This window comes from Rhinoderma darwinii, chromosome 1 (assembly GCF_050947455.1).
Source record: "Rhinoderma darwinii isolate aRhiDar2 chromosome 1, aRhiDar2.hap1, whole genome shotgun sequence".
NCBI classification, from domain to species: Eukaryota; Metazoa; Chordata; class Amphibia; order Anura; family Rhinodermatidae; genus Rhinoderma; species Rhinoderma darwinii.
In genome coordinates this window covers 301,053,750-301,070,457 of record NC_134687.1, presented here as the reverse complement: position 1 = coordinate 301,070,457, position 16,708 = coordinate 301,053,750, and the positions used below count along the sequence as shown (strand labels likewise).

Genomic DNA, 16,708 nt, shown 5'->3' with positions numbered 1-16,708 from the left:
TATACATTAGGTTACATGTTCAGGATGACATTGTTTCTCTTCATTTAATACCACATTATAAGGGGTTAAATATTCGTTGGAGATGTGGGAAGGAACATTGTGCAGATGCTCTGTAAATAGGCAGATGTTAGACGTGAGGAGAGCAGTACCTGTAATTGTGTTCCGTGAAGCGGCCAGCAGGAGGAGCTCTTGAGTTCCGGCTGCTGGAAACAGTGCTGTTCTGCTTTTCACTCACACCCCAGTTTCCAGCTGAGAGCTCTGCCTGTGTGACTGATCCAGCCTACCGAGGGGCTGGAGATGGCCAGACTGACGGAGAGAGAGGCGAGGAGGCAGCAGCAGCAGCATCCCCCGCAGCAGCAGCAGCAGCCCCGAGCCTGCCCCATGAGCGGCCCCGAGCAGTCAGACAGCATGAAGGACCTGGACGCCATTAAATTGTTTGTGGGGCAAATCCCTCGCAACCTGGAGGAGAAGGACCTCAAGCCTCTCTTCGAGCAGTTCGGCAAAATCTATGAGCTCACCGTGCTGAAGGACCGATACACGGGCATGCACAAAGGTAAGTACCACCACACACCTGCTGCCTCTCACATCCAGGGGCATTTACACCTCCTAATACATCCAGGGGCATGCATACCTTATACATCCAGGGACATTTACACCTTCTCATACATCCGGGGGCATGCATACCTTATACATCCAGGGGCATGCATACCTTATACATCCAGGGGCATTTACACCTTCTCATACATCCGGGGGCATTTATACCTTCTCATACATCCGGGGGCATTTATACCTTCTCATACATCCGGGGGCATTTATACCTTCTCATACATCCGGGGGCATTTACACCTCCTCATACATCCGGGGGCATGCATACCTTATACATCCAGGGGCATTTACACCTCCTCATACATCCGGGGGCATTTATACCTTCTCATACATCCGGGGGCATTTATACCTTCTCATACATCCGGGGGCATTTATACCTTCTCATACATCCGGGGGCATTTACACCTCCTCATACATCCGGGGGCATGCATACCTTATACATCCAGGAGCATTTATACCTTATACATCCAGGGGCACTTATACCTTATACATCCAGGGGCACTTATACCTTATACATCCAGGGGCATTTATACCTCCTCATACATCCAGCATTTATACCTCCTCATACATCCAGGGGCATTTATACCTTCTCATACATCCGGGGGCATTTATACCTTCTCATACATCCGGGGGCATTTATACCTCCTCATACATCCGGGGGCATTTATACCTCCTCATACATCCGGGGGCATTTATACCTCCTCATACATCCGGGGGCATTTATACCTCCTCATACATCCGGGGGCATTTATACCTCCTCATACATCCGGGGGCATTTATACCTCCTCATACATCCGGGGGCATTTATACCTTCTCATACATCCGGGGGCATTTATACCTCCTCATTCATCCGGGGGCATTTATACCTTCTCATACATCCGGGGGCATTTATACCTCCTCATACATCCGGGGGCATTTATACCTCCTCATACATCCGGGGGCATTTATACCTTCTCATACATCCGGGGGCATTTATACCTCCTCATACATCCGGGGGCATTTATACCTCCTCATACATCCGGGGGCATTTATACCTTCTCATACATCCGGGGGCATTTATACCTCCTCATACATCCGGGGGCATTTATACCTCCTCATACATCCGGGGGCATTTATACCTTCTCATACATCCGGGGGCATTTATACCTCCTCATACATCCGGGGGCATTTATACCTCCTCATACATCCGGGGGCATTTATACCTTCTCATACATCTGGGGGCATTTATACCTTCTCATACATCCGGGGGCATTTATACCTCCTCATACATCCGGGGGCATTTATACCTTCTCATACATCCGGGGGCATTTATACCTTCTCATACATCCGGGGGCATTTATACCTCCTCATACATCCAAGGGCATGGATACCTTATACATCCAGGGGCATTTATACCTTCTCGCACATCCAGGGGCATTTATACCTTATTGTACAACCAGGGGCATTTATACCTTCTCACACATCCAGGGGCATGCATACCTTCTCACACATCTAGGGGCATGCATACCTTCTCACACATCCAGGGGCATGCATACCTTCTCACACATCTAGGGGCATTCATACCTCCTCATACATCCGGGGGCATTTATACCTTCTCATACATCCGTGGGCATTTATACCTTCTCATACATCCGGGGGCATTTATACCTCCTCATACATCCGTGGGCATTTATACCTTCTCATACATCTGGGGGCATTTACACCTCCTCATACATCCGGGGGCATTTATACCTCCTCATACATCTGGGGGCATTTACACCTCATACATCCGGGGGCATGCATACCTTATACATCCAGGAGCATTTATACCTTATACATCCAGGGGCACTTATACCTTATACATCCAGGGGCATTTATACCTCCTCATACATCCGGGGGCATTTATACCTCATACATCCAGCATTTATACCTCCTCATACATCCAGGGGCATTTATACCTCCTCATACATCCAGCAATTATACCTTCTCATACATCCGGGGGCATTTATATCTTCTCATACATCCGGGGGCATTTATACCTTCTCATACATCCGGGGGCATTTATACCTTCTCATACATCCGGGGGCATTTATACCTCCTCATACATCCGGGGGCATTTATACCTCCTCATACATCCGGGGGCATTTATACCTCCTCATACATCCGGGGGCATTTATACCTTCTCATACATCCGGGGGCATTTATACCTCCTCATACATCCGGGGGCATTTATACCTCCTCATACATCCGGGGGCATTTATACCTCCTCATACATCCGGGGGCATTTATACCTTCTCATACATCCGGGGGCATTTATACCTCCTCATACATCCAGGGGAATTTATACCTTCTCATACATCCGGGGGCATTTATACCTCCTCATACATCCGGGGGCATTTATACCTCCTCATACATCCGGGGGCATTTATACCTCCTCATACATCCGGGGGCATTTATACCTTCTCATACATCCGGGGGCATTTATACCTCCTCATACATCCAGGGGAATTTATACCTCCTCATACATCCGGGGGCATTTATACCTCCTCATACATCCGGGGGCATTTATACCTTCTCATACATCCGGGGGCATTTATACCTCCTCATACATCCGGGGGCATTTATACCTCCTCATACATCCGGGGGCATTTATACCTTCTCATACATCCGGGGGCATTTATACCTCCTCATACATCCGGGGGCATTTATACCTCCTCATACATCCGGGGGCATTTATACCTTCTCATACATCCGGGGGCATTTATACCTCCTCATACATCCGGGGGCATTTATACCTCCTCATACATCCGGGGGCATTTATACCTTCTCATACATCTGGGGGCATTTATACCTTCTCATACATCCGGGGGCATTTATACCTCCTCATACATCCGGGGGCATTTATACCTTCTCATACATCCGGGGGCATTTATACCTTCTCATACATCCGGGGGCATTTATACCTCCTCATACATCCAAGGGCATGGATACCTTATACATCCAGGGGCATTTATACCTTCTCGCACATCCAGGGGCATTTATACCTTATTGTACAACCAGGGGCATTTATACCTTCTCACACATCCAGGGGCATGCATACCTTCTCACACATCTAGGGGCATGCATACCTTCTCACACATCTAGGGGCATTCATACCTCCTCATACATCCGGGGGCATTTATACCTTCTCATACATCCGTGGGCATTTATACCTTCTCATACATCCGGGGGCATTTATACCTCCTCATACATCCGTGGGCATTTATACCTTCTCATACATCTGGGGGCATTTACACCTCCTCATACATCCGGGGGCATTTATACCTCCTCATACATCTGGGGGCATTTACACCTCCTCATACATCCGGGGGCATGCATACCTTATACATCCAGGAGCATTTATACCTTATACATCCAGGGGCACTTATACCTTATACATCCAGGGGCATTTATACCTCCTCATACATCCGGGGGCATTTATACCTCATACATCCAGCATTTATACCTCCTCATACATCCAGGGGCATTTATACCTCCTCATACATCCAGCAATTATACCTTCTCATACATCCGGGGGCATTTATATCTTCTCATACATCCGGGGGCATTTATACCTTCTCATACATCCGGGGGCATTTATACCTTCTCATACATCCGGGGGCATTTATACCTCCTCATACATCCGGGGGCATTTATACCTCCTCATACATCCGGGGGCATTTATACCTCCTCATACATCCAGGGGAATTTATACCTTCTCATACATCCGGGGGCATTTATACCTCCTCATACATCCGGTGGCATGCATACCTTCTCACACATCCAGGGGCATTTATACCTTTTCATACATCCAGGGGCGTTTATACCTTGGGGTATGTTCATGCGCAAAATAAAAAACGGCTAAAAATTACGGAGCTGTTTTCAAGGAAAAGCAGCCTCTGATTTTCAGCCGTTTTTGTAGCCGAATACGTGTTTTTTTTTAGGCATTTTTTGGAGCAGTTCCTCCATTAACACAATGAAAAACCTCTCCAAAAACAGCTCAAGAAGTGACATGCTCCTTTTTACAGGGTTTCCTTTTACACACTGTTTTTTAAAACCGCGGCGTAAAAAAAACACCCCGTCTGAACGAACTGTGTTTTTCCCAGACAGCCAGAGGCCTTCATACCCTGTTATGCAGCCAGGGGTAGTCATATCTGGTCATATATCCAGGGTATTCATACCTGGCTAGTGTTCATATTCTCATATCCAGGGACATTCATACCCGGTTATAAATCCTGAGGTTTTCAATCTTGTTATATATCCAGGGGCATCGATACCCTATTACACGTCCAGGGGCTTTCCTGGTATTACATCCACAAGCATTCATACCTGGTGATACATCTAGCGGCATTCATGCCCTATTATACATCCAGCGGCATGCACGCATTACATTTCAGTACCAGCTTATCTTCATTTTAGACTACTACACCCTTTATTACACTCCATGCTGTGTGGGTAAAGTAGCTAGCTGCCCACCATACTTGCCTTTTTCTTTTTTTCAACCACTTATTCACAAAGTTGGCCAACATCGGCCTTTTGCACTGCGCTTTTGCCGATACCTTTTATATTCATTTATTCATTCACCATTTAGAATATTGAAAAGGTGAGTACCATTCTGGAACCCTGCACCCTACTACTGTATTATCCATTGATATCCTGATTCTGTACCAAAGGAGTGCCTGTACCGCTTCACTTATTTATCTGATGTTGATTTTTCTCTCTCCATTACCCCTCCAGGGGGCATATATCGTACCTGTAAAGTACTATACCGCCCTAATGCCGTCCCACTCTTTGCTTCTTGTATATGAATATACAGGGTGGGCCATTTATATGGATACACCTAAATAAAATGGGAATGGTTTGTGATATTAACTTCCTGTTTGTGGCACATTAGTATATGGGAGGGGGGAAACTTTTCAAGCTGGGTGTTGACCATGGCGGCCATTTTGAAGTCGGCCATTTTGTATCCAACTTTAGTTTTTTCAATGGGAAGAGGGTTATGTGACACATCAAACGTATCGAGAATTTCACAAGAAAATAAATGGCCCACCATGTAGTTGTACCCCATTTTAACTACACACAGGCACCCCTACTCTAGTAAATTATATATTTACTTAGTCTTTCCAAGCATTTAATTTAGGTTTTTTTTCTCTACTATATCCAAGTAGCAGCTGGCCTCTTCCTCATATCTACAGGATCATATATGCACCCCCTACGTTTCTTCATGTGTGGAGAGCTAGCACAGGCCCTCTTCTCTATCTACACACTAGGCATTCCAGCTGCAATTTCCCCTGACCTATACGGACATGCCAATATGAGCAGCAGATTGTTCGCTTTCTTTATGTGCATTTTTAGAAATCAGTGGAAATCCTACTTCCCTTGAATGTGTTACCCATTTGATCATAACAGCTATATCTTCAGGCAATATATGGCTGACATTATTGCCAGCGACATTCATTTCATTATATTTTATGTAAGTGTATTATTATGTATTCATATTGGCAATCTCCTCTTAGTATGGTTTTGAAATATAAAAAGCTCTATTATTACATAATTATAATATTACATATGAAATACATATTCATGTCACAGGAAGGAGGAGTTTTGTGCTCTACTATTATTCACTATATATATAGAAAAAAGCAAAGGATTGGAGCAGCACTGTGAACAAATGCCTGACTAGGCTGGTGCAGGGCTTCAAAAATAAAGGAGTGACCTCTCCTTATGTGTTAGATATCCAAAAAAGAGAACGTGAAGCAGCACTCAAATACAGTGAATTTATTCATCCAACATGGAACCACAACGTTTCACCTCCTCTATGAAGGCATTTTCACTTGAAAATGCCTTCATAGAGGAGGTGAAACGTTGTGGTTCCATGTTGGATGAATAAATTCACTTTATTTGAGTGCTGCTTCACGTTCTCTTTTTTGTATATATATATATATATATATATATATATATATATATATACACTGGTCCTTATCAATGAATTAGAATATCCTCAAAAAGTTAATTTATTTCAGTAATTCAATTCAGAAAGTGAAACTCTTATATTATATAGATTCATTACACACAGAGTGATCTATTTCCAGCATTTTTTTTCTTCTAATGTTGATGATTATGGTAACAGTTAATGAAAACCCCAAATTTTGTGTCTCAGAAAATTGGATTATTATATAAGCCCAATTTCAAAAATGATTTTTAATACCGAAATGTTGGCCTACTGAAAAGTATGTAGAGTATATGCCCTCAATACTTGGTCGGGCTCCTTTTGCATGAATTACTGCATCAATGTGGCGTGGCATGGAGGAGATCAGCCTGTGGCACTGCTGAGGTGTTATGGAAGCCCAGGTTACTTTGATAGCGGCCTTCAGCTCGTCTGCAGTGTTGGGTTTGGTGTCTCTCATCTTGCTCTTGACAATACCCCATAGATTCTCTATGGGGTTTAGGTCAGGCGAGTTTGCTGGCCCATCAAGCGCAGTGATACTGTGGCTATTAAACCAGGTATTGGTACTATTGGCAGTGTGGGCAGGTGCCACGTCCTGCTGGAAAATGAAATCTGCCTCTCCATAAAGCTTGTCAGCAGAGGGAAGCATGAAGTGCTCTAAAATTTCCTGGTAGACGGCTGCGCTGACTCTGGACTTGATATAACACAGTGGACCAACACCAGCAGATGACAAGGCTCCCCAAACAATCACTGACTGTGGAAACTTCACACTGGACCGCAAGCAACTTGGATTGATGCCTCTCCACTCTTTCTCCAGACTCTGGGACCTTGATTTCCATATGAAATGCAAAATTTACTTTCATCTGAAAACAGGACTTTGGACCACTGAGCAACAGTGTTGGACCACTGCGTTATATCAAGTCCAGAGTCAACGCAGCCGTCTAGCAGGAAATTTTCAAGCACTTCATGCTTCCCTCTGATGACAAGCTTTATGGAGATGCTGATTTTCTTTTCCAGCAGGACTTGGCAAATGCCCAAAAGTACCAATACCCGGTTTAATAACAGTATCACTGTTCTTGATTGGCCAGTAAACTCGCCTGACCTAAACCCAATAGAGAATCTATGGGGTATTGTCAAGAGGAAGATGAGAGACACCAAACCCAACAATGCAGACGAGCTGAAGGCCGCTATCAAAGCAACCTGGGCTTCCATAACACCTCAGCAGTGCCACAGGCTGATCACCTCCATGCCACGCTGCATTGATGCAGTAATTCATGCAGAAGAGCCCTGACCAAGTATTGAGGGCATATACTGGACATACTTTTCAGTAGGCCAACATTTCAGTATTAAAAATTTTTGAAATTGGGATCTATAATATTCTAATTTTCTGAGAGACAAAATTTTGGGTTTTCATGAACTGTTCCCATAATCATCAACATTAAAAGAAAAAAATGCTGGAAATAGATCCCTCTGTGTGTAATGAATCTATACAATATAGGAGTTTCACTTTTTGAATTGACTTACTGAAATAAATTAACTGTTTGATGATATTCTAATTCATTGAGAAGGACTAGTATATATCCACAGAAACTACAACTCAATGAAGAGATTTTAAGCAGAGCACAAAATTTTCCCTTCTCAGTCCGTAATAACTACACTGCATGAAAAATCATATTTCTGGAATGACCTAAGGCATAGCTTACACATTTTCACTATGGTCTGACCACAATAATTAACTTTGCAACCCATGCTCTGGGCCCAGGATATTCAAAGCTTAGAAACCACGCCACTCTTGTCAGTGGAATGTGCCTGGTATTTCAGCTGAGACCCATTCTAATCGCTCATACAAAAACAAGGGTTAAAGGGAACCCTCATCAACCAATTTTTTTTAGATGGAAGAACATATGAATTGTCCATTGTAACTGGATTTCTTCTTGAATCATTGGGATATCTGTTTCATTGGGGCCAAATGTAAAACTATCCATGAGGTCTTACGTCATTTTACATGCACTAGAATTCGTAGGCCCTTATTTCCAGGTCAATGCTGCACACCTTCGCTTCTTTAAAATGATGTATTACTCCTTCATTTTAGTTCTTCTCCCACTTGCTACTATAGCCTTACTACTAACCTGCCACATATAGTATTATTACACCATCCATCAGTTGAAGCCTGGAAGATTTCTTTGCCTTAATTTTACTAATCAATAACTTGTTCTTTTCCTACCGGGTCACTGCTGTGTATACTGTATAGTCTTTTTCTGAATCTTTCCTAATGCTAATATTGGGTTCATACAGGGCATTTTAGGTCATTGTTGTGTTTTTTTTTGACTGCAGCGACCAGATTTGCAATATGCATTCTCAAGTTTTTTTGCTGTAATTTTGCAACAATTTCAGAACATATATTTATAAAATTTTTTTTAACTCTTAGAATGCTCTGGGTGTGTTATCTGCACCATTCTATCTGTCATATGCCTTCTCCCCTTACGGTATTACTCTACCACCTGAGTGATTCTTGTTCCATGGCCAATTCCTATTACACTTTTATATTACGTTCCTTCGTTAAATTAGCCACAGGCGATTCCACCCGCCCCCCTTAAGCATTCAAATATTTTCTATTACTTGACAGGAAAGGATCACACATTGAGGTGAGAAAAAAAAAGGAAAATTATTTGCAAATATTGTTTGTAATAATTGCATTGTTCTACGTGTAATTTCCCTGTACCAGAGTGAAGTAACACTATAATAGGATTGTTAAAGGCTAACAACAGTCAAAGTAAAGTAAGCATGTCTGTGTTCTGACGGCTGGATCAGATTTGAATTAGTCAGGAGTTATTGAATTCTTTATAGACTCCGCTGTCTTCTTCCTTTTACCTCACACACACTTGAATGAGTGGGATAAGTGATCATGGGTTCTTTTTCAAACAATCTGATTGACAACGAACAACATCTATATAGGTACGGTAACTAATTTGAGGGGGTTGTCCCATCAGGTCCTATTAGGACGTCCCGCTTGGGACCCCCTCTATATGCCAGTATAGGGAGACGCTTTGTTAGCGGGAACGTCCTTGCATTTCATGAATGGTCATTCATTTGGTCCGGCAGACAATACTGCGGTTCCTTTCCAAATTTATCTTCTCTGAGAAGCCACGCTGAAAACTGTGTGTGTGTGTGTGTGTGTGTGTGTGTGTGTGTGTATGTATGTGTATATATATACACACAGTCCACAAAAGATGAACACGGCACTCCATAAAATACTGTAAATCAGGCCATGTGCACGTTACCAAAAAATTATGAATCCACTCCTTGACTTGAATGAATAGAAATAGCCATAGGACGAGTAACCGCACCAGGACTTCAGAATCGATGAAAAAAGTGAGCGACCTGAAGGCTTGAGAAAGGTTCAGGTGTGAACCGAAACGTTGCTCACTTTTTTAATTGATTCTGAAGTCCTGGTGCTGTTACTCAGTTGTGCAGTTGTGGAAAAATACTGAAAGTAAGAATGCTTTTAAAAATAGAAGTGTTAATAGTTTTTTTTTCATCAATTAACAGAATGAACAAAAGAGAAATCTAAATCAAGTCAATATTTGGTGTGACCACCCTTTGCCTTCAAAACAGCATCAATTCCTCTAGGTACACATGCACACAGTTTTTGAAGGAACTCGGCGGGGAGGTTGCTCCAAACATCTTGGAGAACTAACCACAGATCCTCTGTGGATGTAGGCTTTGTCAAATCCTTCTGTCTCTTCATTTTATCCTAGACAGACTCAATGATGTTAAGATCAGAGCTCTGTGGGGGGCCATCTCCTCACTTCCAGGGCTCCTTGTACTTCTTTTTGCTGAAGATAGTTCCTGATGGCATTGGCTGTATGTTTGGGGTTGTTTTCCTGCTGCAGAATAAATGTGGAGCCAAACAGACGCTTCCCTGATGATATTCCATGATGGATATGTATCTGTCTGTATTTCTCATCATTGAGGACACCACTAATCATGACCGAATCCCCAATTCCATTTGCTGAAAACTTGCAAGGAACCTCCATCATACTTCACTGTTGGCTGCAGACACTCATTATTTTACCGCTCACCAGCCATTTGGCGAACAAACTGACTTCTGTTACAGCCAAATATTTTAAATTTTAACTAGTCAGTCCAGAGCTCCTGCTACCATTTTTCTGCACCCCAGTTCCTATGTTTTCGTGCATAGTTGAGTCGCTTGGCCTTGTTTCCACGTCGAAGGTATGGCTTTTTGGCCACAATTCTTCTATGAAGACCACTTTTGGCCAGACTTCTCCGAACAGTAGATGGGTGTACCTGGGTACCGCTGGTTTCTGCCAGTTCTGAGATTATGGCACTGCTGGACTTCTTCCGATTTCGAAAGGATGTAAGCATAATGTGTCTTTTATCTGTTGCACTAAGTTTCCTTGGCCGACAACTGCGACTACGGTTCTCAACGTTGCCCATTTCTTTGTGCTTCTTCCAAGGAGCTTGAACAGCACATCTTGAAACCCCAGTCTCTTTTGAAATCTTTTCCTGGGAGAGATCTTGCTGATGCAATATAACAACCTTATGTCTTTTTGCTGTGCTCACTTGTGGACCTGTGACATAAAACAGTCTTCCATAACCTCACCTTTGTAGCATAGTTTGGCTGTTCCTCACCCAGCTTTAAGCCTCCTACACGGCTGTTTCATATGAAAATTATGATCATTATCACCTGTTTGGTAGAATTGGTTACTCATACACCTGACTATAACCCTACAAAATCCATGACTTTGTGCAAGTGTACCTAGAAGTGTACCTCAATACTGTTTTAAAGGCAAAGGGTGAACATGCCAAATATTGAATTTATTTAGATTTCTCTTCTGTTCATTCACTTTGTATTTTGTTAATTTTATTAAAAAAAACAACTATTAACACTTCTATTTTTGAAAGCATTCTTACTTTGCATAATTTTTCCACGATTGCCTAAAACTTTTGCACAGAACTATATAATTATGCAAAAGTATAATTTTAACATCATAACCATCAGTATAGGTACAATGTATTCAAGTAAAGTTAGTCATACACAAACTGATTAAATATTTTATTCCTACAGTGTAAGTTTATCGGATATACCAAACCATGGCTATCCAAGATAAAGATGTTTCATATATATAAATAAAGACTCACAGAACATTCCACCAATCAGAATATTCTGGATAATGTTTTTATCATTTCATAGTCATGCTTAACCATACTAGCCAAACAGTGGCTTGTTCACCAAAGGACGGCAGTCTACAGCAGAGCCGTAAGTAGAATTTCTTCACGGGGGGGGGGGGGGGGGGGTTGTAAAGGTTCACTCCACTGCCCTAGCCCCATATCTACTCTGGCCAAGGCTAATTGACTCTATATTCATGAAGGGAAAGACAGCCGACTGCTGTATAGCATATGTGCATTTGATGTCAAAGGTTATTGTAGCCATATTTCCAATCGACACTAGGCCACACTGAACAATAATGACTATATAATACTAAAGGGTGTGCCCCAGGCTCTATCCAACTAAATTAACATTGCTCCTAGTAAATTAGTATGTAGATTTTTTACATACATTCACATTGTACTCTTAGACATGGTGAGCAATATTCCATAGGGCTTTGGCATTATGAACCCAACAATACTGTACTTTACAGTTGTGCTTACTGAAACAATGGTGCTTTTCTAGTACTGATGTTAATTTATGATCTCCGTTACCCTCTACCCTATAGCACCTCTCAATTCTTTCTCACCTTTTGTCTTGCTTTCAATGTATTGCTTTATCTCTAGCTCTATAGTTACCTACTTTTCTTCTCTTGTTCTTACAGAAAATCTCCTACTCACTTCTATTTCCTGATACATATGATCACTGCCTTTCAAATACTTGTTCCGTTTTCTCCTACACGTTCATTAGATTTCACCAAAGCTGTCAATTTTCAAATGAATCTTTCAACTAAAAATGGGAAATCATTAGGAATAACTGTTGTGTCTGATATACCTGGTTATATATGATCTATATACCTCTCAACTGTTATTTTACTGTTTGTAGTGGTCATTGATTGTTATCATGTGATTGTTACATGTATTTGTCAAACTGACAAGTCATGAAGGAGAATTTGCATTCAGGGAACATTGAACATACTGATCACCAGTCAAGAGCAAAGTTCAAAATGATATCTATTGTCCGAAATAATAGTTTCGTTTATAGGACACTAGTAATACATTGAACCTTTTATTGTCTATGGACAAAATGTAATGTTTTTATGTACCCAAGTTCCAAAAGTTTTTGTGCCCTTCATTCGCTGCTATAGTATAGTTTCAGTACTGTTGTCTTGAATACACATTTTTCCCACATCAGAAAATGTCAGTCATATGTTAGTTACCTCTCAAATGGTATAATATATCCATATTTATGACAGGTAGTTTTTATGGAACTTGCGTCACAACAAATGTTTGTTTATTCTCTGCCTGGGTACTGTGACATCTGTTCTGGAGATAGGTGTGGGTCCCAGCTCTGGGACACGCACCTATCAGACTACTCCGGCATATACCGTGACTTAAATGTGAAGATGGATATACCCCTTTTAAAGCATGATAATAAAAAATTCTTTCAATATACCGCGGAGGCAAATCTTTGATAAGAAATAGAAAAATAACAAGCTTTACCTGAACGGTCTAGTTAAGTTGTCCATACACATTTGATGAGTCAGTCGAACCTGACGGTTTCGGCAGTAGATGTTGGGGGAACGATGGATTCAGCATGCCAGAGTCTGGCAGCTGCTTATTCTTCTCTCCCCATTGAAAACACATATCTATACGTTTTGAGATTTCATACGTACGTTTTTCATATGACTTGTCTTTCATGGTTGGTCTGTTTTAAGTTGACCACACCATAAGTTAAAAAGAAAAATCCCCAATCGATCTCTGCCTTGATCTGTGGCCTTGTCTAGGTTTCTATTGATGGGATGCAGATTGGCACCGAATAAAATCCAACACGGCAGATAAACTTTTATACAGATATGTCTTCGGTCGGCGTCTGTCACACTCGTTCATTTCACGTAAAAAGGCGTAAGACAGTCTGTAGAAATTGGTCTAAATCTGCCTTTTTGACGGTCCAAAGTCTCCAGGTTTAGACTTATTTAGAACGTAGTTGAACACCATCACCATCCTCACTCATATGAAGTCATGCTCAGAGAAGTTCAGGAAGATGAGAATTGGGGTATTCTAAAAGTTTTCATGCAGGATTAAAGAATCCATTTGACCATGCAAAGCCACTATTTGTAAGTTTACAGATGACCACCTTGATCCCTCTCCAGGCTGTGGTCCTTACAGTAAAGCACCCCAGATTTCAGCTTCCTGCACTCCTGTGGATATAAATTGAGGAGGGGATGTAGGATCTGATATTCATCTCCAGCCACACTTGAATTTTAAGGTTTGGCTAAAGTTGTCTCTTAAAGTGGCGTTATTAGGACTTATTCACACGAACAGTGAAAACGGCTGTGTAATGGGCAGTTGTTTTTTTTAACGGTCGTCATACGGCTGAATAATAATCTATGTATTTCTATGGGGCTATTTTTTTATTAAAAGGACCGTGTGAACGGCCCATAAAAAAATAGGATGTCCTCTTTTTGACCGTTTTCATGGATCCCTCAATAGACTCCAGTCTATGAGGGATCTGTGAAAATGGGACCCGCACAGATGCAAATCAGCCGTGAAAAACTGTTGATTTGACACGTTTCATGTGAATAAGGCCTTGGAGTTTTGAATGAGAGAAAATACATCACCATTAAAGGATAGTAGCACTAGTCATTTGAAAATATCCTGCAGCATTCCCTATTCTGATTAACATTTGTGGGGGATGGGGTCTGACATTTACGGGGACTTTACTGCTTTTGATAGATCAATAATTCCATTGAATTAGATCTCCTAGCTTCTGGCATTGTTGTATTGCCATCTATGGGAAGGGTTCTAAGGGTGGTGAAAAATGGTACTACAAATAAGTTATTTTAAACAGCTGTAACATCGAAAATAATTTATTTCCAAGGAACGTTATTCTAACAAATGGAACTTCCTATTTAAAACTCGGAGATAAAAATTAGTCTCCTGCCGTCGATGGAGATTCGGGCCACCCCCAAACACTTTAGATGGTGGCCAGTCCTGCTGAAATCTATGCCTTCAGCTGATGTTCATCTATGTGTATGGGCATCTTTACTCATAGCAATCCTCACTGTCTAGAAAACCAGTAACAAGCTGTGTAATAACTCATTAGCTGATAGTGTAGTCTGTGGTTTAAGAAATCCCATTAAATGAATAGATCAATAGATATCACAAGGCGAGACATGACTGCAGATCAACTCTAATATACAGCAGATGACGTGCACACATACATACATACATACATACATACATACATACTTTACATCAATAAAACCAAGTGAAAAATATTAACTTGAAATGTATTTTTCAGCCTTGCATCTTCTATTTCATCCTGTTTTTGTATCGATGTACACATTTTTAATATCATTATTGGGGTAAACGAATCCCCTAATATGAGTGTTTGTGTTTTTTGTGTGAACCACAGGTTTCTGAAACCGCTGTAATAGCTCGCTTTTAGTTTGGCCTAAATTCTAGACCCTTGGGGATATTTACTGTAAATTTTATGAAATCTGTTTCCCTCCGGCTTTCTGGATTAGTCTGTATACATTGTACCAGATGTGCAACAATTCCGTAAATCTGAGATATAATCTGCAATGTTAGATTTTAATACTATGATATCCATATAATATAAGCAACAGTGGCTATTAGTAATCCATCTATAGAAAATATCTTCCGTTATTTATCTCTATGTAATGTATCTAATAGGGCATAAAGAAAGAGTGTGTCCCCCTTAATGACCATTCTTTTCCACTTATGGACCCAATTTCAAAAAATTGGATTTAATAGTCTATCTTCACATAGAATTGTGTTTTCTTATCTTCTCGACCATGTGTCTGGTTAGTCTAAAGCGTATTCTAGCTATATGACTATTTAAAAGGTTTTCTGGAACTCGGTCAATGCTTGTAGTTGCTTCATAAGTGCTAGAACTTGTGATCAATAATGTGCATCCCACTGCTATTTGGTCCACGAGTCAAGATTTCAGATAAATAGGATTGTAGGGTTGTATATGTGTATGGCCATGCTACATTCACACTTTTGTAAAACACACACACCTCCATACACTAGTCATCTGAGATCTCCACTCCGAACTCAATTGTAGGGAGATGCATGTTAGAAAGTTTCAGCACTAAAATGGAGGCAGTGTTGGGGTACTGAGAGCTCCTTTAATTCAATTATTTGTAGTGTGATTGCAGAGACTAGGGAATCATGTGGTATAAAACGTAAAATGACACGGGTCCCAATGTAGGAGCCGTGCTGATTCCTGTATCCCTAAAAACAACAAAAACCGTTCCATAACTATACCGGTATTAACCTCTTAGTGACCACCAAAACGCCTTTTCACAGCGGTCTAGTCTAAGGCTATGTTCACACGACCTATTTTCAGGCGTAAACGAGGCGTATTATGCCTCGATTTACGCCTGAAAATAGGGCTACAATACGTCGGCAAACATGTGCCCATTCATTTGAATGGGTTTGCCGACGTACTGTGCAGACGACCTGTAATTTACGCGTCGTCGTTTGACAGCTGTCAAACGACGACGCGTAAATTGACTGCCTCGGCAAAGAAGTGCAGGGCACTTCTTTGCAACGTAATTTGAGCCGTTCTTCATTGAACTCAATGAAGAGCAGCTCAAGATTTACGAGCGTCACAGACGCCTCGCCTAATACGAGGAGGAGCTTTTACGGCTGAAACGAGGCAGCTGTTTTCTCCTGAAAACAGTCTGTCATTTCAGCCGTAAAAGCCTCTCACCGTGTGCACATACCCTAAGTCCTGCACGGCTGTCTGATGACAGCCGGGCTCCTGCTTCAATGTTTAACCTCTTAAATGCTGCGTCAATAGCGACCACAGCATTTAAGTCATTTACAGAGGGAGGGAGCTCCCTCTGTCACCCATCAGCGGACCGCAAATACAATCGCGGGCCTCCGATGTGGTGCCATGGAAGCCAGGGGCCTAATAAAGGCCCCCAGGACTTC

The 16,708-nt window shown here is 41.7% G+C and overlaps 1 protein-coding gene across 3 annotated transcripts in view; it reads left to right on the top strand.

Moving 5' to 3' along the window:
• The first annotated feature begins 226 nt into the window (after positions 1–226).
• Positions 227–16,708, top strand: part of CELF5 (CUGBP Elav-like family member 5) — a 118,082-nt gene continuing 101,600 nt past the window's right edge. For 2 of the 3 annotated variants that reach the window (XM_075825437.1, XM_075825436.1), the window contains exon 1: positions 228–553. In XM_075825437.1, coding sequence (XP_075681552.1) covers positions 298–553 — 256 coding nt within the window. In that variant the 5' untranslated portion in view covers positions 228–297. Of the gene's footprint in view, positions 554–16,708 lie in introns of all 3 variants that reach the window. The other variant, XM_075825435.1, reaches the window with a different exon arrangement.